Source organism: Chelon labrosus (assembly GCF_963514085.1).
Source record: "Chelon labrosus genome assembly, chromosome: 22".
Classification (NCBI taxonomy): Eukaryota; Metazoa; Chordata; class Actinopteri; order Mugiliformes; family Mugilidae; genus Chelon; species Chelon labrosus.
Window position 1 is genome coordinate 4,333,329 of NC_140355.1, and position 27,444 is coordinate 4,360,772.

General features: G+C 41.3%; 2 protein-coding genes across 3 annotated transcripts in view; both read left to right on the forward strand.

Annotated features, from left to right (window-relative positions):
* The window catches only part of ehmt1b (euchromatic histone-lysine N-methyltransferase 1b), a gene marked incomplete at its 5' end in the record, with an annotated part of 30,262 nt that extends 26,444 nt beyond the window's left edge, over nucleotides 1–3,818 (forward strand). For both annotated transcript variants that reach the window (XM_084572560.1, XM_084572561.1), the window contains 3 exons: nucleotides 480–558; nucleotides 671–846; nucleotides 2,191–3,818. In XM_084572560.1, the coding sequence (XP_084428686.1) occupies nucleotides 480–558; nucleotides 671–846; nucleotides 2,191–2,380 (445 nt within the window). In that variant the 3' untranslated portion in view covers nucleotides 2,381–3,818. The remainder of the gene's footprint in view (nucleotides 1–479; nucleotides 559–670; nucleotides 847–2,190) is intronic.
* A 2,670-nt stretch (nucleotides 3,819–6,488) lies between these two features.
* The window catches only part of cacna1bb (calcium channel, voltage-dependent, N type, alpha 1B subunit, b), a gene marked incomplete at its 5' end in the record, with an annotated part of 163,039 nt that continues 142,083 nt past the window's right edge, over nucleotides 6,489–27,444 (forward strand). The window contains 5 exons of the mRNA XM_084572016.1: nucleotides 6,489–6,549; nucleotides 9,002–9,311; nucleotides 12,662–12,953; nucleotides 14,995–15,090; nucleotides 17,749–17,888. Of these exons, the coding sequence (XP_084428142.1) occupies nucleotides 6,489–6,549; nucleotides 9,002–9,311; nucleotides 12,662–12,953; nucleotides 14,995–15,090; nucleotides 17,749–17,888 (899 nt within the window). The remainder of the gene's footprint in view (nucleotides 6,550–9,001; nucleotides 9,312–12,661; nucleotides 12,954–14,994; nucleotides 15,091–17,748; nucleotides 17,889–27,444) is intronic.

The following is a 27,444-nucleotide window of genomic DNA, read 5'->3' on the forward strand; positions in this document are numbered from 1 at the left end:
GAACACGCCGTAATTATACTTTCTGCTTTATCACGTTCACAAGTGCTGTTGTTGTCAGTCTCCTACTAATGTGTCACAACAGAGTTTTCAATTCATTCTTATGTGCTTTCTCAATAACACGTTGGTTAACACAAAAATCTCAAAGTCCTTTGATCAGCATTGTTTGCTGATGGTCTCCTCTTAGTCAAGATAAGATTAAGAGTAGTAATTTAAAAGACAGAGCTAATAGTTTTCATTATTTTTACATCATTTCTTGTGAAATAATGTCCGAGTTGTGTCATTTATTTAATTAAAAATAACCTCTCTGGTTAAATATTAAAAACGCAGGTCTTTGAAGCTCATTATCTCAGAATTGCAGACTTCCCAAACAAAATCTTTTAATTCCACGTTCATGACATCTGACGCGCTGTGAACAGCGTTGGTATTAAAATGTTCCAGCGATGCGTGCGGCTGCTGACAGGTCGTTTGCTTTTGATCAGGTACGTAGGTGAGATCATCTCCGAAGCAGAAGCAGAGATGAGGCAGAACGACGCTTACCTGTTCAGTCTGGATGATAAGGTAAAGTGTAAACAACCATTTCTGGAAAGGATTACTGTTACCAGTTCTAAACAGATGCAGATGTGATGCTAGCTTACTTAATTTGAGCCTTTCATTTATTCACCCCTCCCAGCCCCAAGATCTCTACTGCATCGATGCCCGTTTCTATGGGAACATCAGCCGCTTCCTCAACCACATGTGTGAGCCCAACTTGTTTGCTTGTCGGGTGTTTACAACGCACCAGGACCTTCGTTTCCCACACATTGCCTTCTTTGCCAGTGAAAACATCAAGGCTGGAGAAGAGCTGGGGTAAGTGTGACAGAGACAGGATCTCCTGTTCACAATGCATGTTTGACGTAAGGCACCTGATTGGAGTCTAACATCAGGATTGATACACCGATCAGGCATAACAATATGATTACCTTCCTAATATTGTGTAGGTCTCCTTTGTGCCTCCAAAACAGTTGTGACTCATCAGAGAATGGACATGGGCCTTCTGAGGGTGTCCTGTGGTGTCTGGCAGCAGAATGTTGTTAGTGGGGGGCCTTTGGGTCCTATGGGTTGAGGGGAGGGGCCTCTGTGGATCATCCCACAGATACTTGATCAGTTTGGGATCTAGAGAATTTGGAGGCCAGGTCAACACCTTGTGCTGTTCTTGGGGGCCATCCCCAAACTGTTCCCATAAAGTTGGGCGCATAGAATTGTCCAAAATCTCTTGTTATGCTGAAGCATTTGGAGATCCTTTCACTGGAACTAAGGGGCCAAGCCCAGCTCCTGAACAACAACCCCACACCATAATCCCCCCTCCACCAAACTTCACACTTGGCACAGTACAGTCAGACAAGTACCGTTCTCCTGGCAACTGCCAAACCTAGATTTGTCCATCAGATTGCCAGATGGAAAAGTGTGTTTCAATGAAACTCTCTACACACTGTTCTTGAGCTAATCTGAAGGCCACATGAAGTTTGGAGGTCTTTAGCCATTGACTCTGCAGAAAGTTGGTGACCTCTGCGCCTCAGCATCCACTGATCCACTTGAAACCCCCCACACCCTTTCAGTTGAAATCTACTAGGCCATTCTATAACATTTCAAACAAAGTGTGACATCTTTGTAGCCACTTGTAGATAATTGTCCTTACAGTCCAAGGTCTGGTATTTAAATCCTTTGCCAGACAGAACATCCACAACCTTCTTTTTTCCGTGAAGGCCTTAGAGAGCTTTTAAATTCTTGGCATAATGATATCACACACAATAGCAAAGAGCCCCATTGCAATCGCTCACCGGAGCAGGTTGTTTGTGTTGTTAGCACACTTACCCACGGACCACTAGGACTACCTTATAACTGAACATCCAAGGAGGTCACCTGCTGCGTCTTTGGAAGAGTATGAATGCACCTTTAAATTAAGAGGTCTTCAATGCACTGTAGGCTTTTGAGTAACCATTGACAAACATTAGGAAGAGAAATCTTTGTTCTTTCACATTGCACTGTGACATCAGACTAGAGCTTTGGTGACAGCCTGATTTATAGTCAGACCACATCTTCACGAAGCCCTTCTTACTCTGTGTGACCTGCTATAAACCTCCAGAAAAGGTTGATTTGATTATAAGTCCGCACTTCTACATTGACGTTTGATTATTCGCCCCTCTCTTTCAGATTTAACTACGGTGACCACTTCTGGGAAGTCAAAAGCAAGCTGTTCAGCTGCGAATGTGGCTCCTCCAAGTGCAAGTACTCATCGGTAGCCATGGCATCCCTCCAGGCAGACAGCACACCAGAGGACCAGCAGCAGCCCAGTGCATTGCCCGACACCAGCTCTTCCAATAGTCCCTCCAGTCCTTCCTAAAACGTTCCTTACACTAAGCGTGGCCACATGTACTCATGACTGACGGACAAACGGGGGAGGCCTGTGTCCCCCATCGCCCTGGAACATCTATCAGTGAACTTGTACTGTATCTCCATGGTCCACTGACCTTTGTGAGAACTTGTAAAATGCATTACACTGAACCAGATGCACAATCAAACAAAGAACTAATTGCTCCTTTATTCCACCAAATGTACCATGAACAGCAGGGGGCAGCGACATCACGCACAGCACACACAGCAGGAACGATTAAAAAAGAGAGAAAAAAAAACGGATTAAGGAATTTGGGGATGTGTACCACGGTATCGTTGTCTTTTGCAAAGACAACCTCAGCATACAGCTGGGCGTTTCTTTTTAGACCTTTGTGGTCATTTACCATGAACCATTCCACCAACATTAGCTGATAAATATTGAATTCTTTTGCCACGTTTTTGTGTCAATTCATCTTCATTGTAGTGGACATGCTCCACATTTGCCACCACAGCGGAAGATGTTCTGATAGATTTACAAAGAAGAAAAGTGTTTTTTATTTGCCACTCTAGTGAGTGTTGTCTCATAGAAAGATGCTGAAGCATTCCTCAAAGATGAGGCGTTTCTAGTCTAAATAAATTGGCCGATCTTTTTATGAAGCATGTTGAGGGGGTTTGAAATGTGTCCGGTATTTTGCCACAGATGTGGAGGAACTAATTAAATGAGGAAGTCAAAACAAGTCAACGGTGCTGACAAAGGTTTTTACTTTTGTTTTCATTTTTCTTACACAAGTGAACATAGTTTGTAAAATAAGAGATTGTTTTTAATTTTTTTTTATGTTTCATTTTATCTCCAGTTTTATAAAGGTAGTTACAATAGTTAGATTTAAATTTCGTTTCCTGATTTTCTTGACACAAGCCAACCCGTCATTTTAAATGTTGTTAGTAAAGCAGTGACTGTTGTGCAAAGTCTTGAAAGGTATAAATGAAAAAGAAAAAAAAAAAAAACGTTATAAAAATGCACTTCCATTACGTTCTGTTACATATTTCCAAACCGTGAACCATCCATCTGATTGGTTGTATCTTTTTCAAATAAATTTAATACTAATGCATTTATCCTGATACGCTTTACTGGTTGCAGTCTGCGTGAAGGCAAGCCTTTTTGCTGCAGTGTAAACTGAAAATGTTGCGCTGGGATTTAAATATCACGCTGCCTCTCGTGTTTTATCATCTCTTTGGATTTGCAGGATTTCTTCATCCCCAGTGAGATGCAGCTCTTTAGCTCCTTATCTCGTCAAACGCAGAGACATCGCCGAAGCATCTCCAAACTGAAGCCTGCAGTCGGTTTGACCCAGCATGATCCGAGCAGAAGCTCAGATTTGACAGACGGGCTCCTGGCCTGGTGCTGAAATATTCAAACGGCTTCAGCAGCATCAGAGCGGCTGACACTTCCCACACTCCGTTTGTTCTTAATGAGTTTAGATTTTTCAGACCTCTCGTTTATGCTGTGATTTTGGAGAGGCTTTTATGCGACGAGGCAGTTTCAGAGCATGACTCAAAGAAAAAAAAAAAAAGATATGCCAAGATTATTGCTGTTAACGGTCCTACACATCCTCTCATTGCTCTCATTTCAGGACTGCAGAAGTATTTCCAGTATTCTTGATCTTCCTCATTCTGTTTGTGCCCTAAACTCAGCTGGTATGTTGATAATGGTTAACATACAGTATTTTTAAATGATGGTTGTTATTATTAAGGGGCATCCAAACCTACATGGCCTTGTGTGAAAAAATGATTGCCCCCTAAACCTAATAACTAGTTGGGCCACCCTTAGCAGCAACAACTGCAATCAAGCGTTACAATAACTTGCATTGAGTCTTTTACAGCGCTGTGGAGGAATTTTGGCCCACTCATCTTTGCAGAATTGTTGTTATTCAGCCACACTGGAGGGTTTTCGAGCATGAACTGCTTTTTTAAGGTCATGCCACAGCATCTCAGTAGGATTCAGGTCAGGACTTTGACTAGGCTGTTCTTCTTCAGCCATTCGAGGTGGACTTGCTGGTGTGTTTTGGATCATTGTCCTGCTGCAGAACCCAAGTTCGCTTCAGCTTGAGGTCACAAACAGATGGCCGGACATTGTCCTTCAGGATTCTTTGGTAGACAGCAGAATTCATGGTTCCATTTATCACAGCAAGTCTTCCAGGTCCTGAAGCAGCAAAACAGTCCCAGACCATCACACTATCACCATGATATTTTACCGTGGGTATGATGTTCTTTTTCTGAAATGCCAGATGTAATGGGACGCACACCTTCCAAAAAGTTCAACTTTTGTCTCATCAGTCCACAGAGTATTTTCCCAAAAGTCTTGGAGATCATCAAGATGTTTTCTGGCAAAACTGAGACGAGCCTTTGTGTTCTTTTTGCTCAGCAGTGGTTTTCATCTTGGAACTCTGCCATGCAGACTATTTTATCCCAGTCTCTTTCTTATGGTGGAGTCATGAACACTGACCTTAACTGAGGCAAGTGAGGCCTGCAGTTCTTTGGATGTTGTTGTGGGGTCTTTTGTGACCTCTTGGATGAGCCGTCGGGGTAATTTTGGTCAGCTGGCCACTCCTGGGAAGGTTCACCACTGTTCCATGTCTTCGCCATTTGTGGATAATGGCTCTCACTGTGGTTCACTGGAGTCCCAAAGCTTTAGAAATGGCTTTATAACCTTTTCCAGACTGATAGATCTCTATTACTTTCTTTCTCATTTGTTCCTCCACATCCCAAAACACAGGAAGATGTAAGTGTTGCCCAGCACCCACAGATGTTATATGAAAACCATGCCATACTATGACCTGGATGACAGAGAGCCCTGAGACACACCTCCTATCCTTATAATCTACATACCGTATTATATGAGTCTGGACATACATGTACTTGGATGTAAACTGAGCCAGTGATTTTAGGTTTTTATTTAACTCTACACCAAATTGATGTCACTCTCAACAATGCCATACCTTAAGCCAAGCCAATAATGTTGTTAAAAATCTGTTCTTAGCTAACTCAAAAAGCTACCTTTGTCAGAGTGATGTTTTCTCTCAAGAACATTGGCTGTAATGCATCCTTCCCCACACACAATTATTTTGTTGCAGAAAGTAGGTCTGGAGTGGCTACTCTGGGAACTGATTATGCGCTGGAAAAGATCTGACGGGTCAGTCAAATCATTTGGCCGGTCTTTATGTGGCGATCGAAAGAAGAGTATCCGTGACGCAGTCATACACGTCATCTGAGCGTAGTGTGATTGAATTTGTTTACAGCAACATGGTTCTGATTGGTAGCAGGGCTGTCCAATTGTGTGCAGAGTTATTTTTGTCTCACTCACAAAAACGGTTGAGGAACAACTCAAAAAACATGAAGAACAGCACAAGGTGTTGACCTGGCCTCCAAATTCACCATCACATATCTGGGATGATCCACAGAGGCCCCTCCCCTCAACCCATAGGACCATAAGGCCCCCACTAACGACATTCTGTTGTCAGACACCACAGGACACCCTCAGGAGGCCCATGTCCATTCTCTGATGAGTCACAACTGTTTTGGAAAGTGGTCATAATGTTATGCCTGATTGGTCTATTCAAGTACAATAGTGTCAGACTGTATTTAAATCATGTACCATCCCATCTCCGCACCTAAACTCAGTCAAGCAGGAGCAGTTGTAGATGCAGGAACATAATCAGCTACTGTCATAAAAAACCCCCTCAGGATTTGGATTCTAAATGTGCCCTGCAGCACCAGGGAGAAGAGAGAAAAAAACAGCAGGAAGTGAGCGACCGTACATCTGCAGGCCTTTTAGGTCTCATAAACTAGCCGTTGATTGCTCCCTTCCTGATTACCAGGGTGGACAGCAAAAACAGAGTCGATAACTGAATCAGAGAAATTTCTCCCTAAGCATCGAAGATGGCTGCCCTGATACCAGGGTTCTTAACTGGCAGGGCAGGAAGCAGCCTTTCCGCATTCCAGAGCGGGAAAACTTCTTTTTTTTGTCTTTGGTGCCATGCAGAGGAGCCTCCTGTCAGCAGACCTATGTGAACGTTGTGAGGGTCAGTTGCTTTACTCCACAGTTAAGCTGTACAGCAGTTATGAACAGAACAGTTCCTCACAAATCCAGATGGGCAGAGAGGCGATCTACAGTGGTTTATGGTACGTTCGCTCTGGTTCTTATCACTTTTGATTTGCTTACATTTTTAGAATACCTTTGTATATTTACTTAACTTTTCATATACTTTGTATTAATAATCATCAGGGCAGTAAAACATAAGTGGTCAGGACCTCCGTTCAAGGCGAAATGGCAACACAAAAGGATTTGTATTAATTTTTCAGGGTGCAAAATTCAGAATATTAAAATTAGAAATCACTGATTCAAATGATTTGTAGTCGGCAGCTTGCTCCGTCGTCCAAAAGCACATCAGTGAGCGTGTATCGTAGCTGAGAAATAGCCTTTTTATCTGACAGGCCTGTGTATCTATTTGGAAACTGAGAGGTCATTTAGTCGTGATTATCAAGAGAGATTACATGAAAACTGAAGAAGTCAGCTGGGTGCTGGGTTTACAGGGACATAACATCCCCTCTTACCTAGTTGAAGCGGGTAAACGGATGCACCTAAAGCCTTTCTCTCAGCAGACAGTATTGTTGGAGCAGGAAAAGAACAGGTGTTCCTAATAACATTAACGGCGGCCCCATCCCACTCCACTTCCTCTCATGATCTGAAATGGTATGCGGCCGACGTTAATTAATAAATCAATGACACCTGGGCTGTTTCTGCTCATATGTCAAATGGGTTGTAGAGTATCTCCAAGGGACAGGAGGGACAGGAGGACCAGTGGACAGACTGCTTTCAAATGAGGTTAGGACCAGTCTTGCTGTTGCGATACACTACTACTTAAGGGCTTTACATGTAACATAAACTTTCATATTTGTGTCGAGTATCAAACACTGTTTTGTTGTGAGTAGTTTTATAGGTAACAGCTAACAGTTAGCATTAATGATCCCAACTGTTAATTCATATATTTGCCTCAGTGTTACTAAATACACCGCTTAGCTACCTGTAGCAGTTTTTGGCCGTTGCCACATACAGCTGATGCTTTCCAGCTAAACCCTTTTCGAACACCACCTAAACAAACCTGCCCATAGTATCGCATTGATATTTAGTTGGTACTTTAACCACCCAGGTTGCTTTACTCTAGTGTAGCCTTCCTAAAAAAACAGTCAAAGCATAGAAATATAAGATAAGATAATCCTTTATTTATCCCTGTGTGCACGGCCTTTAAACTGTCTGCTGCTTAAAGGCCGTGCACACAGGATGAAAAAGCAAATGTTGAGTACAAAAAATGGAAAATGAAATACAATAGACATCGTATGTATGCATATTGCACATGAGAGAATAATGATATGTAAACATAAGTTATTGTACATATAAAGATGTCATGGTTTGTGTTGTGTGTGGTCTACTTGGCTGTAAAGCCTCACAGCAGTCGGCTGCTGAAGGCGCTGCAGAGGGCTGTCATAATGCCATGAAGGGGGTGGGGCTGGTTTTCCATCAGGGATGACGGCTTTGCTATCATCCTTCAATCACTCACCACCTCCACAGGCTCAATAGGGCCACCCATTGTGTTTAGTCTCTCTTGTCTAGCAGACCACTCCATAGTAGATGGATATGCAGTAACTCACAACAGCAGTCAACCACCGCAACAACTCAAATCTAGCTTCTATCAAGCAGCCTTACTTGGTCTACCTCTTTGGGTTTACCCCTACACTACTCCCATCCCCATGTTTGGACTATACGAATGGGGGCGGAGTACAACCAAGTCAAGATGGCGACTGCTGCACCCTACCCACCTTGGGCTTCAAACTTGCTCTTCTCATAGACCTATGGCGCTCGTTATGTCTAATTTATTTTTTAATATTTTATGTGATGTTTTTAATTGTAAGGTCAGAATTTTTTTGTAAAAATGAAATAAAAAAGGACCACTTCTCTCCTCGACATTTGATGCCCCCTGGGTAACGTAGTAGGAGTGCCATCATGAAGTGCCAAGAGGGTGAAATCTCGCGATACGACTGTATACGACGAGAAAACTCGCCCTTTGCAAGAGAGTGTGTGTAAAATTTAGAATCCCTTAATATCTCTTCCACTTAAAGCATTGTCTACAGGCATCCTTCTCTTCCTCTTTGCACTTTGGTTTTCTTTCTACTCGGTCTTAAAAGCATTTATAATAAAACGCCAAAATGATCCTAAACCAGTAAAATATTTTGTTTACCCGCCCAACTCCTGAAGGCAACAGAAGCTACAGCTAACTGCGCTAGCCAAACGGAAGCTTCATAGCTTCATAGCCATTTATTATCCGACTTCTACTGAGAATATATATTTAACAACTTAACATTAACTTTGCTGCTAATGTGGTTTAAAAAGTGTCTCTGTGTTTTGATATGATTTCGCTGTCAAGCTTCAGGTCAAACCTTGGCGAAGCTAGCGTCTTTTAATGACTTAGCTAGCCTGTTTTGCAACTATTTTAATTATGTTCTGCTGTGAGCCACATTTAATGGCTTATTCATTGATAATGAAACATGCGGCCTCTTGCTTGGTTCCGTCCACCAGCGCTCCGCGCAGCCACATTTGGCTCATGGAGGATGCTCACTCTGGGGTCAGAGTACGAGGATACCTGGGCACCGGCCCCGTCATCTGACAAGAAGCGCTCTACACTGAAGCGGGTCGACGAGGAGCCGGAGCCGGAGCCGGAGGAGACAGAGCCAGAGGAGCTGTCGTGGAGATCCGTCGATAAGGACACGGTGCAGAAGTATGATACGGTTTTACACCTGGACGGAGTCATTAGAGGGGGAACCGGAGATGGCATCCATAAAGCCGTAAGGAAGCATGACATCGTGAACAACACACCGTGGGCCTGCAGGTAAACGCACACAAAACGATTTAAACATCCACAACCATGTATACATTCAGGAAATAATAAATAAATTAACTAAATATACTTAACAGAAATCGTAAAGGATTATATTAACCTTTACCACCTGTCACAGCTACTTTAGACTGTAGAGGTCTATGTTTAACCCTCCAGCAATGCCCCCACAAGACTCAACAAGACAATCCCTCACACTGTACTCCCAAGTATGGATTCTCTTTGCAGGATATTAAGTGAACCACCAGATGTCTCCTCGGTGCTGCAGAGGATGTTAACAGAAAGCGATACTGGATTTATACATGCTTCATTTAAAAATATACAAAACAACCCTAGACTGACTCATTTCACGGCAGAGCTTCAAGTGAACAACTAGCTGACATATAGTTAATCTGAACGCTATAAATACAACTAGGTAAGCTGATCCTCTGAAGCTTCGAATATGGAAGGTATATGTACAACACACACATTCATGAATAAATGGCATGTGACATCACTTACCTTCATTGACAATAGAATTTTAAAGCTTAATCTAGGGCTAGCTAAATTATTTGGACACCACAGTTAAGTGTACTTATGAGTGTAATGTATCGGTGTACACATACTTTCTTGGTTTCTGCTGTCTTTCACAAAGATATAAAACAAATGCAGAGGAGTAGCCTATTTTTGTTATAAAGAATGGCTCAATATAACTTGTTTGGAATAGTGTATTAACAGGAAGTGATTCACAGATAGATGAAGCTCAAGCTATGACCTGCAGGCACTGTTTGTTTTTATATTGTGGCTCTTGGAAAAAGGGCCACACTGAATGAAAGCTTCTAAATGGTATATTGGAACGTTTTTTAATTCACTGCATTTTAATTCACTTTTGTAATTAATTTGAAAAGCATGACTATTGTCTCCGGTAAACGGCACGCACAAAATGTTCCCAGTCGCAATTAATGTTCAGTTAAATGGGCTTCTGTCTGATTTATAGACATCTGTGAATGCATTTAATCACCATAAACATGGCTTGTTCCTTAGCAGTAGCATAGAATACACAGCATAGAACAAAACAGATGACTGTATGAATAGTTCAGGTAAAAGATGCCATTAAGAAGACCAAAAACAAATTACAACAGAGCCTGCTAGTACTGAGCTACTGGAATAAATTAATATAGAGTGCCATTCAGTAGTACAGTACCATGAATATACTGTACAGGACAACTGTGTGCATGTCTTTGTAAATTACTGTTGTCAAACATTCTTAGCCAACATGAAATAGTTCAAAATGGGCTGGGGTGCACCCAGGACAGGTCACCAGTCTATCACAGGACTAACACAAAGAGACAAAGATATTCACACTCACATTGACACCTACAGCCAATTTAGAATCACCAACTAACTTAAAGGGGAACTCCGGCGCAAAATGAACCTGGGGTTAATAACACATGTGTACCGAGTTCGACCGTTCTCTGGTATTTGTTTTCATGCATTTGTTTTGTTAGTCAAATGTGACCAGTTTTCTTGCAAACTGCTAATTAGCGTATAACGCTAGCCTTCGGGGCACACCGACACATAAAAAGAAATCGCTATTTCTATACCACTAACAAGGCTCACAATATCACCACACTTACACGGTAGCATAACTAGGGTCTCTACATGTAAACCGAAGCATTGAGAACTTTGCAAGTATACAGGCAGTTTATTAAAAAAGGAACACAGTACCGTTCACGTCGGGCTCGCATATCCAGGCGGGCGCCATCTTGGGGAAACTGAACTGTCTGTTGCCGGAAGAAAGCACTGAGAGCATAGGAAAGAGAGTTCAGTTTCCCCAAGATGGCGCCCGCCTGGATATGTGAGCCAGACGTGAAATAGCGATTTCTTTTTATGTGTCGGTGTGCCCCGAAGGCTAGCGTTATACGCTAAATAGCGGTTTGCAAGAAAACTGGTCACATTTGACTAACAAAACAAATGCATGAAAACAAATACCAGAGAACGGTCGAACTCGGTACACATGTGTTATTAACCCCAGGTTCATTTTGCGCCGGAGTTCTTCTTTAACAAGTATGTCTTTGGAAGGTGGGAGGAAGCAGGGTTACCCAGAGAAGAACCCACACAGGCACAGGGAGAACATTCACACCATGCCCAGAAAGACACCATTAGAACCCTCTGTGAGCCGTCAGTGATACACCACTACACCAAGATGCATCTCTTTATCTGCATCTGTAATATATCACATTCATCAAATATCCAAGTCCAGCTGGTGACATGATGGAGGTTGTATCGTTGAGTGAAGGTTTAGTGAAGTCGGAGGAAACAAATTAGACAATATTATGTTTACAAATGCAGCAATGATGTCTGTGGTTCTGCAACAATGACAAAGTAAAAGCCAGAGTCAACAGGACAAAAAAATAAAAATACATGAAAATGCTATATAACAGTGTGGACCCTTGTTTATATTCACAAGTAATCCACACTGTAATAAGATGTCTTCATATTTGTGCACACTACCAGCAAGGTAGGTATATATTTTTTTCCATGAGTGAGATATCATTCTGTTAATGTATAGTCGGCTTCTGCTGAGGTTGGACGTTATTTAGTCTGTACCAAAACATTTCCGCTTATTATACCCAAAGAAACATTGATTAGTGCTCATGTTATGACGCGCGGTGCTTTTCTGAACTTCATCAATGTTACAGTCTCTTATAACCAGCCAGCAGACGGTGAGCGCGTCTGTGCGCTCCAGTCACCGATAGGCTCATTTTGGTCACATGCGCTCTTCCTTATTCCACTGGGGACTCGCTAAATAGCCTACAGCCCTCATGCAGGGAGCGATCAAACAGAAATCACAGGACAACCGCTCCTGTTGGATTTGCCTATTTTATTGTTGCTGTCGGCTGTAATAAGAAGAAACGGGGATGTCTTTGTTTTCTGACGCTCCTGCGAATTTTTCTCCGAGACCCTGAACATTTCAACTGGTGTCTGGACGCTGACGCGATGCTGTCAGGATTTTGGACTCAGACAGGGTTTCTGATTTGATTTCGCCGTGAATTTTCGCCACTTATAGACCCTTCGGTATGGTTGGAGCAGCCCCAATTAAGTGAACATATTTACATCTGAAGTGCTTTGTCGTTGAAAAACTTTAGTGTTTTAAATTTCCCTGAAGATGAACGAATGGAAAGGATCAAGAGAAGATGGTTTTCAGTGAGGCCACCTTATTTTACATTTTTCTAACGCAGCGCTTCTTGTACACACTAAGGCTAAGCAGTGGTTTGGATGAAGCGGGTTTGTTGTGATGCGTCTCCCCTCCATCTCCACTGACACCAGTTTGGATTTTCCCTTTTGGATCTGTGCGTTTCCAGAATGGCTCGCTTCGCAGAAGATCTACCCACCCGCTATGGAGGAAGCGCAGGCGGCGGAGGGAGAGGTGGACCGGGTGCCGGGAGAGGGGGCGCCCGGGGTGGTGGCGCTCCGGGTGGGCAGAGGATGTACAAGCAGTCGATGGCCCAGAGAGCTCGGACAATGGCCATTTACAACCCGAACCCTGTTAAACAAAACTGCTTCACTGTCAACCGCTCCCTCTTCATCTTCCGCGAGGACAATCTCATCAGGAAGTATGCAAAGCGAATAACAGAGTGGCCATATCCTTCCGAACCAGAAGCACCACGCACAGAGCAGGTGCACCTGTAGTATAAAGCCCGTCTGTCCTTTCTTAGAAACCACACACTAATGGTTAAAAAGCAGAAACACACCACCGCCTGCAGGCCTGTTTATTACGCTGTAAGTTTAGATGCTGGTCTGGATGATATTCTCTTGCTGTCAGTTTTGATTGTGATGAGCACTCTGTGCTGTTGAATGGGCACTGGATTGGAGTAGCTGCCACAGTGTTCTTTTTTCTTTATTCCTCTCCGCGCAACGCTGACCTCACCTGTCGCTGCGCGTCTTATCTCTGTTCAACATGACAAAGATGTTTTTTCAGTAGGTACGGGCAGTAAAACGACTTAACATCCGCCTATTGTGTTGCCTCTTTTATGCCCAGCTCATTTTAGAGCTTGGCGTTCACATCAAGTGATAAGTTCTATTGTCTAAATGTCAGCTGTAAACTGTCCACCGGCCATGGACAGCAATTCGTGCGTCGTAGTTAATAAAAAATCAAACATCGCTATTGCTTTACGCAGCAAGAAGTCAATAGAAATCTGCGTGCGTAAAAGGGCGATGGTAAGTCAACGCGGACCCTCCTCCTCTTTGTATCTTCTCCATTTAGGTATAATTTCCACAGAAAAAGAAAAGGAGAGCGCTTGTCCACGGTTACAGAACCGCCTCGTCGTGTTAGTTGGGAGCCCTCTCCATGGTGCTGAACTCGCCCACGCTCACCTCCACGCCACTCGTTCAACGCTGCAAAAACACGTCCGCTGTAACGAGTCATGGTCACCATTCAGACACTCTTCTGTACTGTTAAATTTAGGGATTGATTTTTGTCAGGGGAAAACATTACCAACATGTTTGAGTCTGTTTCACCCGTTTCAAGATCGGGACAAAATCTTGAAGGCTTAATGCACTAATCATCTTGATATGAATAACTAGAGCAGGAAACCGTGTAAAATATCAAGTCGTGAAGTTTATTTTAAATACATTTTTTGAATTGCGGACTGATTATTTTAATCTGTTGAAATAAATGCAAATATTTTACTGGTATAGTCCTTTAAATATTCAGCGACTATAAACAAAATACTTCAAACCAAGTTTATACCTACTGTGTTTTTCACAGTGTCAGATCAACTTTGGACTGAAAACAATGAGTACAAGTTGAAATAATTTTTTTCCACATTTTCATGAGAAAAACAGTACGTAAAGATTCAGCTGTAGACTAAGTGACTCGTTAAAGCTAATATGTTTTTGCAGTGAAAAGGCTGAGACTGGGAAGCTAGAACCTGTGTCTCAAACATTACCAGACAGCTGGAACTTCTCTGTGGGCGATAGTGAGCGCAACAATAGCTGTAATCAAATAACATTGGTTATCAATTTATCTTTGCCCTCTATGAGTTGATATAAATTGGACTTCCTGCTCCACAGTACCAAAATGATAAAATAAAACAAAAAAACTACAGGAAACTGAGAATCACTGTAAATGTAGCCATTACACCCATTTCCTTTAAGAATCAACAGCCAGAGACGCAATTTTCTGGTTGCATAATCAGGGGAGTTGGGTGTCTTTATGGAAAATAAATCTGCATCTTTGCTTTAATGGTAATAAGCTCCATATTCCCTCGTGATTCATGGGCCCTCAATAGACCCTGACCCGCAGGCAATGACCTGGTGAAAATGGATTGCAGAATGAACCAACCATAAAAAATGGTTGGAAATGGTCAACCATCTGGAAGGATCATGAGTACATGTATAGGATGTTTTCTTTTTATTAATCCATCTATCTATGCATTTGTGGACATAATGCATCCAGATTTAAGTTAATGGGCCAATTTGCTTTCCTGTGAAAATGAATGTTGTCCACCAGCACACATCCTTATTTTATTAGACTAAAATGGGTGACACATTTAGTTTACTAGGTAGACGTGTATCCATCTGGCAAGGTCTTCAAACATAGAATGGTATAAACAGTCATGATTCAGTTGTGAAATGAAATGAATCGGATGAACTTCTTTTTCAATTGCTCCTTAACTCTCACACTCCATTTGAGTACATGATCCTGGCTACAATTATCGCCAACTGCATCGTCTTGGCCTTGGAGCAGCATCTACCAGCTAGTGACAAGACACCCATGTCAGAACGCCTGGTAAGTCCATTTCATAATTATTTTCTTCTTCCCACTTTAATTTCCTGTATCTTGTCAGTGCTAACTCTAAAACCCTTACCCTTCAGTCATTTGGTGTGTTTAAGTGTGTCTGGTTGTCAGCCATTGTCATATAAGTCAGCAGATCTTATATGACCCCCCTCTAACTGGTCTCCCAGCTACTCACATATACACTCAGTTTAAACCAACAGTTGAACCCTGGCAGTCATGTCGCATGGCTAACCAGTGTCAGAGAGATGCAAAAGAGACCGCTGCACAGGGAGGTCAAGTGGCATGTGCAGGAAAAGAAATCTGCATGTAGCTTCATGGTTCAGCACTTTGCTCTTCTTGTTTCTAAGCGTGTTGTAGCTCAAGGGAGTTGCCTTAAAATAGAGAGCCAAATAGTGTTACAAAGAGCAACGGCTTTGTGGAAAAAGTCAATGAATTCCACTCATATTCAGCCACCTGCTTTTGTTTTTGAATTATCTCAGCAGCTGTAATACAAATCCAGAAGTGAAGATATAGCAGGTGGGAAAACAAAAAAAGTAGCATTCAGATTAGAGTGGTTACACAAAGGAGAAAACATGAATCCTCACTGCCTCTTCCACCTTAAAGATCTAATAAAACAAGATGCCTTTTAATTAGAACAAGGGATAAGCCTTTATTTGTAAAGCTCAGTCAACAGATTACGTGTGCTGTAATTTGAGGCAACGAAGCTGTTTAGTAACAGTTCAGGGAATCTATTGCAGGTCTTTAGTGCCACGATCCTTGGAAAATTCCTGCTGTTTTCTGAAGGCGTATTTATAATTCAGTCTGTTTCATATGTATCTATAATAGATGTTAACACACTACAAGTAAAGACATTTATCCAGACATCTCTCTGTCTTGTCATTACATAAGACATTGAGTTTCTTTTGTTCACAATACAATGAGATACCATTAGTATCTCAATGAATGTCTGTTAATATTGGCCACATTGCAGGCTACAATACATTTTATTGGCCAGAAGCAGCTTATCTGCTTCCCAATGATAACACCAAACTGTCCATTATTTTACCACAGCAGCCTTCACGCTTGATACAGTAGATCTCGTTCAACAAATCTATTATCATGTTCACTGTAGTCTGCCAGTGCTATAGAAAAGGTCACATTTCTTATAATGCTCAGGCCTGTCGCACTGCTTTTATGTGATTATTTATGTTGGAGCCTGGGTGATGCTGGGGGTTGGAGACACTGTCTGTCAGGTTGTAGTCTTGCTGGGAGCAAGAAAGAGACATCGAGGGAGGAGAGAGGAGGGTGTAGGCGTGAGATATCCTTTGCTCATACCCTGTGCATTGCTGCAGGCTCTTGCAGATCTTAATGCATGCAAAGGGGAAAGTGTTGGGGCATCCACAACTGATCCAGTTCCCTTACATAGAGCAAAGCCCCGGGTTAACCTAGCTACATAGTGTAAATGATTGCACTTTGACCCTCTGCTGATTGTTTGTGACTGTTGGGGAGTAGTGCATTGGCCGAATAAGTCATGTTGTGTTGTGCCAAGGGGCCCTTTCAAAAAGATATAACTATTCTATTTAGATAATGTTGTGCGTTTCCTTTGCTCTAATGTTACTCTAGGTGAACTATAGTTCCATTATTCCAGGCTTTGTTTTTGGTGTCACACCACAAGAAGACCTGGATGACCCAAAAGCCTTTGGTCTCAAATGTCTGCACAAGTGCCCTTTTGTTCTGACTATAGGCACTTCATTCGGCTGCATGATTTCATGCTTCATTTTTGTACTTCTTTAGTGCATTTTGGGCAGCCCAGTTGTCCCTGTGTTTTGCCCAAGCACCTCCTGATAGAGTTTTTATTTTTGCCCATGACACAGCAGAGTGGCAAATGACCACCCCAGACTCCCCTTAGTTTGGCCCAAAGTCTTCCTTAAGAGGCTCAAGTGTCCTTCTTGTGCTAAAGTAGCCTTGTGGTCACTCCGTCTCTCACCTTTTACCCTTCTCAGTCGACACTGTTATTGGCTCAAATGGTTCCCACGTGCCACTCTGGTGGAGCCTTACATTGCTGTATTTTATGTAACACTTGGGTGACACAAGAAATGCTCATGTCCCTTTCTTGTTGCCTTGACAAGTCAGCCCAAGTACTTCCCTGTACCATGTTTTTTGTCTGTCTGTAGGTAGGCCAAGAAACTCTTTTCCAGTGGTCAGCCAGAGGTCTGCTCCCAGGTCAATAGTTCTGAGTAGTTACTGCTGGGATTTCTTTCTGTCTCTGCCCTTATGGAGTGAAACACTGCGGATTACCCCCATTTTGACACAACATATCCTTGTGGGATTGTCTGCTATTTAGCTGGAGTTAAATAGTTTATTTTGTGTGTTTGAATGCATTACATGTGAATGCCTAAGGCTCCATTGATTTACCAAATCCTCCAAGATCATGCTGCGTTTGTGAATATTTGTTTTGACTGTATTTTGTCTCTTTTCATCCAAAGAAGAGGGTTATACTTCCTGCACTTCTGCAAATACCAGTGCAAGAAGTGAAGGGAGCCATATTTCTTTCTCTCTTTTACTTAACCCCCTCTCTTTCACTTAATGCTTCATTAAACACTCTCTTACCTCTAAAAAGATCTTCTTGTGTCAATCTCATCCTCTCTCTGGTTCTCTGTCTTTCTGTAGGACGACACAGAGCCCTACTTTATTGGAATATTCTGTTTTGAGGCTGCCATTAAGATCATTGCCCTGGGCTTTGCATTTCACAAAGGCTCCTACCTCCGCAATGGCTGGAATGTAATGGACTTCGTGGTCGTCCTCACTGGGTGAGTCTCTAGCCCGCTGGGTGTCAGCTGAAGATGGAAGTCATGAGTGAAAGAGTGGTTTCTTTTGTGTGCATCTGTGAGCGCCCTGAGAGGGAACATAGTGGAATCACCTTCTGCCAGTAGCGTCATCATGTATATTATTCAACAAGTAACACAAGCGCGTGACAGATGTGGAAACAGTGTCACGGTGAACATGTGTTGCTTTAGCGTTTTTAGTTTGTTGTTTTAGATGACTGTTGCTGAGCTACACAATGTGGGTATCAACTTTGTGGCAACAGTTTCAGGAAGACCCTTTCTTGTTTAAATGTGCCAATCACTACATTTACATGCACAGAATATTCAAACTTTTTGCCCTTAAAAATAGCAATATTCCTTGTTTATATGTTTCAAGAAAATAAATATTGTACTAAAATTCCTTTTAGAATGCAGCAGGTTGAAAATGGATGCAGACACTACTCCCCCAATCAATCCTTTCCAATCAATTCTTTTAATGCAGGTCTGTTTCTCCTTCCAACCAGACATTTGGAAGGAAATGGTTTTCCCAGTCTGTGTTTTTTCTCAGTCCTGACCCATAATGTTCAACTGGCACAAATACTATAGATGACAGGGTATGATCAGGCACCCTCATGCATTACTAGACACAGTGATTATGATAATTTACAACAAAATTCATAAATATTTCTCGACAAAAATACCATAGTATCCGGCCTTACTCCAAAACCTGGCCACTGTCTACATGCCAAATTTTAAAATGGAGTATACTGGATGTTTCATATTTGATAAAAGTTTCAGAAATAAGAACATTTTGTGGTGCAAGTTGTTTGCTAAGTGGATCACATAGTTCTGTGACTTATGCTTTTATAGCTGAAAGTTGTATTTTCATTTCTTCCTAAGATGCTCTTAGTGGCTTCCCGGCAGGTTAGCTGTCAGACTGTGGAGCTTTGGAGGCATGTAATGCTCCCTGTTTCTTATTATCAGAAGGAGTCATGCAAAGTCAATGCCATAGCAATGATCAGGTCAATAGTTCTGAGTAGTTACTGCTGGGATTTCAACCTCAGTGGCACTAAAGCTTTGTCTGGGAGGGGGTACACTGTTCCTTCTCAGCTTTTAACTGTTAATGGCAGAGGGCTATCCGGTTGGAAGAAAGAGGATATTCATGTTTCTGTAATAAACTGGATTTTTTTTTCCTCCAACTTTTTGAGCACTTTACTTTTATTTTTCTAATCATTTTAAGTGTCTCATACTTCCATGCATCTGTGGCAAGAAAATCTTGTCTAAATTTCATTTAGTCCTCGAGGAGACAGAAATCATGTTATTCTTCAGAGCTGCTTAAAGATGGTATACATAATTATTTTAAGCATCTGAAGGGTAGACTATTATTAAACACATGAACTAGCACATATATTATGGTTGGAGCCCCTCAGAAAATCGAGAAATCTAGATGTGCCACAACATTTCTTTGTCTCAATGCTTTCATGCTTCACATGAAGCACAGATTTCATGTTTGATTCACAGCTCACTTCGTATATTGGTCCCATGTTCACACTCTGAGGAAGCAGTGTTCTTTGCCAAGGCTCTGAAAGCTTCATCAGTATTGATCCATGTTGATCAGGTCACTGTTGACTCCCTGTAGTGAACCAGTATTTGATTTTTACTTCAGATCCAGTAGCATGTAAGAGTGGTCAATCAGTCCTCTCGTGTAATTCTCATTTATGTCACTTCACTGCCCCATCAGTCACACTGTGTTAGACATGTGCTGTCTGTTTTGCCTTGTTAAATGTTTGCACTGAGAAATTGTCTTGCCTTGGTTCTGTATGAAGCTTAGACTGGACTTGTGCTATAAATAATGACTTTTTCAACACATCAATAAACAAATGAATCCAGGGTGCATATTGAATGAGAAACAGAACATAGATTGTAGGAGCAGTAGCTAGTATGGTGACAAAAGCATAAGCCTAACCTTAAACTACTCTATTTTCTTTAGACTTCTATTTAAAAAAAAACAAAAAAAACACACACATTAGAATTGAAAATTACTCTTAATGCTTATTAAACCAACACACTCAGAAATGTGGCTGTTAAAATGAAACCATTTCGTCACTTTCAGTTGGGTCGGGGCATAATCAGCACAAGTTGGAGGTTAAAATTGAAAAATTGTGTTTGGAGATGGGTTGGTTTTAATGTTTCCCTGCAATACCTGCACAGCGGAGGAATTCATGTTGGAAGATGAACATAAACAAGTCTAAGGCTGAGATCACATGGGGCAAAACACTTGAATTCTACTATGTTCACATAGAGGACACACCAGCTGCTTTCAAAGCCACCAGATATACCTTGTGTGGTGGTGTTTACTCTTTTGCTTTGCATTTTACTTGCTTTATAAGCTATGAAGACAGAGAGTGTTACTGCTTTTCAATAGTTATTTATATATAAATCTGTGAGTTAATTCACAGGAATATTTATATATTTTTTGTTTACTACTGTATATCATGCATCTAAATTCTCCTTTTTAGTTCTTTGTTGCCTCCAGAAACTAAAGCTAGAGAAATAACTCCTCAGTTTTGGCTGCACATTGCTGACACCGCTGGATACATATTAACCATTATGTTGTGGATGTGTGTGTCTCCGTTTGGTTGCCAAGCAACCACAGTAGATAATGTGCCTTGCTGTAATCGGGGGTTTCTCTCTCTCTTGTGTTTGTGAGACACTGTTTGTTTTGTGCTTGACACGTTCCTGCAGGATCACCGGGCCAAAGGTGTCTGGACCAAGCCCCGTAACAATCTGAAATCAATCAGATCACCTCTAGAGGTAGTTTGGCTCAATGGGTCACAGCAACAAAAAGGCTGATCCTGGGAGAAATGGTCCTGATTGTAAAAGACATTTACCATGTCCTCAGACGCTCAGCCTCCCTTGATGAATTTAAGAGGATTAAATGGATTTTCCTGCACAAAATGTTTTTTTGAGTAGCAACAAATTAAGAAATCAGTGAGTCAGACCCACACACAAATGTAATGGTGCCTTAGTTGGATGTTATCGATTGTTGCATGAATGACAGATATTTTAAAAATGCCAGGTAATCGATCAAAAGAGACTGGTCATGGTTTTTTATTGATCTTCCGGGTCAGAAATCAAATTTAGTTCGCTGAGTGGATATAACTGTGGATCTGCTATGATAGGTGAAGTAACTAATCGTGCTTTGTTTGAATTTAAAACATTCAGTTCGTCTCTATTAAATCATCTTCTGTGACATACGTCAATAATGTAACATACAGTATTTCCACTTTGCTAAGAATCAGTGTTAGTTCTGCTCGTTGTATGGCTCCAGTGCTCCATCCTTAGGCTAATTATGTTGATACAGCCATCAAATCCTAATGAAAGGGTCTAAATGATAGTGCAGCTGGAGGCAGTGGCAGACCGTTAATCTGTCCTGATCAGGCATTAGGAACCCCTAATAAGAGAATAAATCTGCCTGTGTTGCCACAGGCTTAATCAATACAACACTGAGCTGGCTAGCTCAGGAACACTGAGCCCTGATGAGGAGGCAGGCACGGCCAGCCACACGCTGAGCACCACAGCGTCTGTGACATGAAGAGAAAGGGTGAGAAGCCTGCTCTACTTAGAAAACCATTTTGTTTCCATTTTTAACATTTGCCATTACGGAACATTGTGTTCACAGAAACTGGAGAATCATTACTCACCGGCTGAAATGAAAATGCTAAAAATGCCAATCCCAAAATAAAAATCCAAAAAGAAAGGAATTAAAGAACGCACTTGTTCTAATTTTGAAGGTCAAACTCAGTGGGCAGCCTTTTGTTGTATAACCAGCAGATTTTCCCTTTTAGAGGAGAAACTAGCAAAATCAGTTGAAATAACATCATCTTAATACCCAGAGTGGAGAAAAATATTTTTCTTAGGTGAAATCCAAGAAAGTGATGTATACTGTACATTCAAGCTTGTTCGTAGAGAGTACTCAGTCCTCGGTGTGTGTTATTTTCAGATTAATCACGCCACATATCCACAAGATAACCATCTCTGATGCCTTATTACTGCAATTTCACATGTGAGTGTCAATTTACTTCTCACAGAATGCTGCTCTGGCTTGAAGACCACAACAGTGGAAAGCCTTGCAGATTGGTTTCAGCCAGTTATGGAAGGCCGTGCTTGGGTCATGTAGAAGTTGTAATTATTTTCTGATTTGTAAATAGTGTTAAACACTTGTAATTATGACTATATAATATATAATATTTTCTGATATGTACTATATTATTAAGCTTCAAGGTAGAGCATAAGAACATGGCAGTACTTAAAAACCAAGCCAATGAGACATGTCCCATATGAATGCAGCTTAATAGTTAACTCATGTTGCACTAAGGACATTGTAGAAAATAGTGTTAGATATTGATATTTGACAGTATCAAGTCATCTTCGTGGAATTAAAAATTTGTATCCAAAAAAGAAGAAATATAAAATATATATTTTACAGGGGAAGATTTTCTTTATTTTAACATTTAGTAGGGGTAGATAAACAGTGTTGCATCAGACAGAAATTATTAAATCGACCATGTTATGTGCACATAGATGAAAATACGAATGCATCACGGACTCCATGTATTATACGTGATTAACTGTGATGCATGCATGTGAATTTGTGCTGATTTGTACATTTACTGGACTACTGGGTCCGTTTAAACCTCCTTCAGTATTCACTTGCTATTTCAGTCATCGTCATATTTTTATATTGTGAATTCCTATTGTGTACCACAGATGGATCATTTGTTTTGTTTTTTACTGAAAAGGATACCTGAACAAAAGTATATTGTACATTGAAAATGCTACAAAAATTGCTTTGCTGGTTGTGGCTCCTTTTGCTATTATGCTTTTTGATCGCATCTGCACCAGTGTCATTCAACTGCTCGAATATAGCTTTCACAAACTGCAACACTCAGTTGCTCACAGTATGTTATCCAGAAGTCAAAGGCTACAGCCAGCATTTGACAAAAAATGGCAGCATTCAGATTTCGGAATAAATATATTGCTGGCAACTTAAAATTTACAGTGTGCATACTGTATGTAGTTTTTCTTTGCGTGGGTCTCATCTGAATGTTCCTGCATTTAACCTCCCCTGCCTCTTAGCCTTTGATAGCCAGTCATTGCTGTTATTGACCAGAATGCCTTTTACTGCCTGTGCAGACGCTATGGCAACCACAGTCTAAGGCTGCTGGTTGAAGTCACTGAGAACAATAATCCCACTGTCATCTCCAGGGAAACAAAGCCTGACCAGTTGTTTTAATTCATTTATCTGTATGTTTGATTCACGAGTCTCGGCCACAAGTGGTCGGGGCGAGAGTCGGTGCTTCTGTCGACTTCAAAGTTGTGATATCCTTTCATGTGCCTCTCAGGCAACGCGCAAACACAATAGGAGGCTTCAAAGTATACTTGCTGAGACTACAGAGGGTGGGTCACTTTAGCTTTTGCCCTGAACCCGGCTGCATGAATAAATGTTGCCTTTGAACGTCTGCCAAAACGGACATGTCTGATCTTGTAGGTTGAAACAATTGTGGACTTGCATGTTACGCGTGTATGATGGATTGGTTCATGACTGTGTCTGTCTTTACATTTTGTATGTAATCTGATCAGATTGGAGTGTTGAATACACTCATCAAACTACGTCTTTAGAATTCATTAATCATTCTGTGTATTTTTAGCCACGTCATTGCTCCAGAGATGTTGGTCAGTTTTTTTTAGTCCATCACTGAAATAACGCTGAATTATCGTTCCTACAGGATGAATCCCTACCTGTTTTCACACACGTGCTGCAGCCCTGAACGTTTCACACATTACAGGGAGGAGTTGTACTGTATGTCAGGACAAAAATCTTTGAATCTATCAGGCTGTCTAGCAACCCGAGTTTATCCTTCCACATCTGTAGGAAGAGCCACAAACCATCTCACTGCACTGGCCTTTCTTTAATCATGTTTAATCATCACAGTTCACTCATTCTAGATGATCAGGTCATTGTGAAAATATTTGAATATTTTAATTCATCACTTGTTTTTCTTGTGCATTGGTTTGCTGAGCTGAACAACTCGGTGTTGTTAGTCACTCATTAGTGTAATGAGTGACTAACTCATTACACCAAACATGCTCATAAAACATGCTGAATTGACCGAGAATTTGAAGAAGGTGCTGAACTTATGGCACGGTCGGCCACCAAATCAAGGAATCACCATCAGGACAAAATGTTTCAGTCAAAAACTTTGGTTTGGTTTTATGTACCAAACACTTTCAGCTTCATTCATGCATTTTTTTTGTGGTAAATCATTGGTGTGAACATGGCAATCAGCTGGATCATTTAGCTCAGAGTACCACAGATGTCTTTCTTCTTGTCTGAAGTCGTCTGTGATGTTATACATGCCATTTTTCACAATTAATTACATGTTATGGTTGATAAATAAATATTTGGTTGATAAATATTTTTAACAAAAAAACTGTACATTTTTTATTTTTTTTACGTGAATAACTTGCCCGAAATACTGTATTCTGCATTTTATCCTCAGAGTTTGTGAAGCAGAAACACTTAATGGAAGACTGAGAGGCCATCATGTTCAGGCCATCTAATGAACATCTGGATCTATGAGCTGGCACACACACACAAGCTGTTACAAGTCACAGACACAGATAGTAAATAGAGAGGATTGCATCTTTCTTCAATTCTACTAAACTCACTACCCAGATTTCTACAGGTAACATTTAACTTAATACATTAATTGCTGAGACCTGCACACACAGTGATGACTTTGTTCTTTTCAGTTTGATTTTGGAGCTGAAGTTACTGATCCGTTTCTCAGTATCTGCCACACTGACAGATGTGGTCAGTGACCTGTCAGCTGTGAGGTTGCATGGATTTCTGTATGTGTGCTGGTTGTGTGCTGGTACAGGCTGTTCTTCTCAGCGACTTCTTGCCAGTTAGCGATCTCTTCAGTGAGTGCTCTGGTGAACACTGTGTGCTCTCAGAGGCCACCTGAGTGCTGCAGATGCCATGTTGTAGCAGACAGATACCAGCTCTGCTGTCTGTTGGTGGATGCACAAGAGCTCCAGGCAGTGGGTGGGAATCCAGTCAGCTTTCTCCTCTTCCCGCTCAGGCTCAGACAGATGTGGTCAGGAATACAAAATGAAGCAGAGCTGCAACTTACGAAGCTTTTCATCAAACTCTTATTTATTTATTTACCCTTTTAATCTGTTAAATGTTTGGAGATTGTGGGCAATGTATGACAGTAGCTCATCTTTATATTGCTGTTTTGTTCAACCAAGAAATTTGAGTAATGCACAAAAGCAGCAAATCAAACCATCATCACTGATATCCAGTATACCAGATAGAGTTTTAGTTTATTAGTGGTCCAATCAATGCCACTCATGGCTAACAAACACATTGTGTTTTGGTTGTTTCAAATAATTGGCCAAAACAATCAACTGTCTACTGTCTTTTTCTCCTGAGCTGGAGTGGGTTAGCTGTTGAAGGGTTTCTGGTTTGATTTCCACCTCTTCCTCAGAAGCCCAAATTGCTCACAGTGTTTAGTCTGCTGCAGTTGTTCTATGGATGGGTGAATGAGAGGCAAAATTGCAAAACAGACATTTTTAAACATGACAACATTTGGGTGACATTTTATGATGACAGATGGGGGACAAGAAAATGGGGAAAGAAATATGTGAAATAACACAAAGACCCCTAATGTGGGACCCTGTCACTCTGTGGTCAACTCCTCTGTCACAGGACGAGAATTCTAACCTATTTTGATGTGGATGTGACACTTGCATGTTTGGACATGACAACTGACTGACTAATAGCAGCTCACATCAACCAGCAGGCAAGCCCCAGTTCATTAATATTAATGAGAAGAGAAATACAGTAAGCCAAGGTGACTCAGAATAACACTGTGGGTGTAAAAAGAAAATCCAGCTTGCCTCTGTCCCTTTGCCTTCCTATTTATGTCTGACTAAAATGGCTGTTAGCAAAATGACTTCACATGAAGTGGCTCAACCCATTATCATGAATACATATATCTGGCAGGTTCTTGGCAGGATGGCTTCATCTGCTACAGTTATGACACATGATATAGATGCCATTGAAGAAAAACATGACTTCATTTGATTAAATGGGATGTTGGCAGACACACAGAGACACACTCATACACATTAATAGCAGATTTGTTGGTCTAATTGATGCACATAACAAGTGTAAGTGAAGTACGTGCAAGCACTTGTGTGTCCAGACACATGAAAACCCACATAGCATGACTTGCACTCTTGCTCTTTCTGTCACACATGGTTTTGTGTCTCTGTTGGCTTGGCTGCCATGGTTCCAGTCAGCCGTGGCTGAAAGTGATGCTTGTCATTTCCTATAGGCAGAGAAAGTGACCACAGTTGATGTGGCTGGCTGGTAGGTTTCCCTCCTCATGATTCATGATTCAGTCTGGAGCTAATTACAAACAGTGTGTTGTTATCTGGCAAATATCAGTAATTTTACAGGTAAACACCAGGTATTCCAACTGCATTTTTGAAGAAAGAGGCAAAAGAGTGAAGGGGGAATGCGTGTGTGTGTGTGTGTGTGTGTGTGTGTGTGTGTGTGCTTTACCTACTTGACTTTCTGGTTCTGGGAACACAAGTTCTCATGTTGGTTCCCATATCTGTGTGTTTAGTGTGCCTGTTTCCTTCCAGTCCAAACACTGACACAGAAGAGCTTAAAATAATAGAAAAAGAAGAACGGTAGCAAGTCCTCACATTTTAGCACCTTAAAATAGATTTTGTGTTTTGCTGAAAGGTAGCATCATGATATCATTCATTCAGACTTTTTGCTGAAATATCTCAAACACTGCGTGATAGATCACCATATCATCTTGAGTATATTTATGATCTGAAGAGGAGGAATCTTACTGGCTTTGGTAATCCCCATTTTAATCCTTCATGTGTTTGACATACTTGATTTTGAGTGTGTGTGTGTGTGTGAGCATGTTGGTAAACTGGCCTTAGCATTTAGCTGAATTCACAGGTTATCAAATTGGTTTTTATCTGGTTGTTTGTTTTTAGCTATATAAAAGGAACATTGAACATTTGAGTTGATCAATACTGCGCGTTGCAGATATGTTTAGCCTATATAAATCAGCACTGTTAATAGTGTGTGTTAATAGTACTTCACAGCATGTTGTAAGATAATATAATGTATCCAGGATAAAAAAAGAAGCGGTATTTCTCTGAAGCCTTTTCTGTATATAGCAGCTAAAGGTTTAATAACTTTAGACAATGAAACTCATCAGCAAATTGTTGATTTGCAGCTTCCCTCTCTCTGTTACCACAGGTGAAGATGTTAATTGACTGCTGAGAGGATTTGGATCATTCCTCTGTTCTACTTTTGTTGTATTTCAGGACTGACATGTCACCGTAGAATGGGCTTCACCTTTAGTGAAGTATTTCCACAGACTTGATGAACCGCTGCTAGTTTACTGCAATGACCCACTGGGCTCCTCACCGGTCTTCTCAGAGGCGTCCATGGTGTGATTGT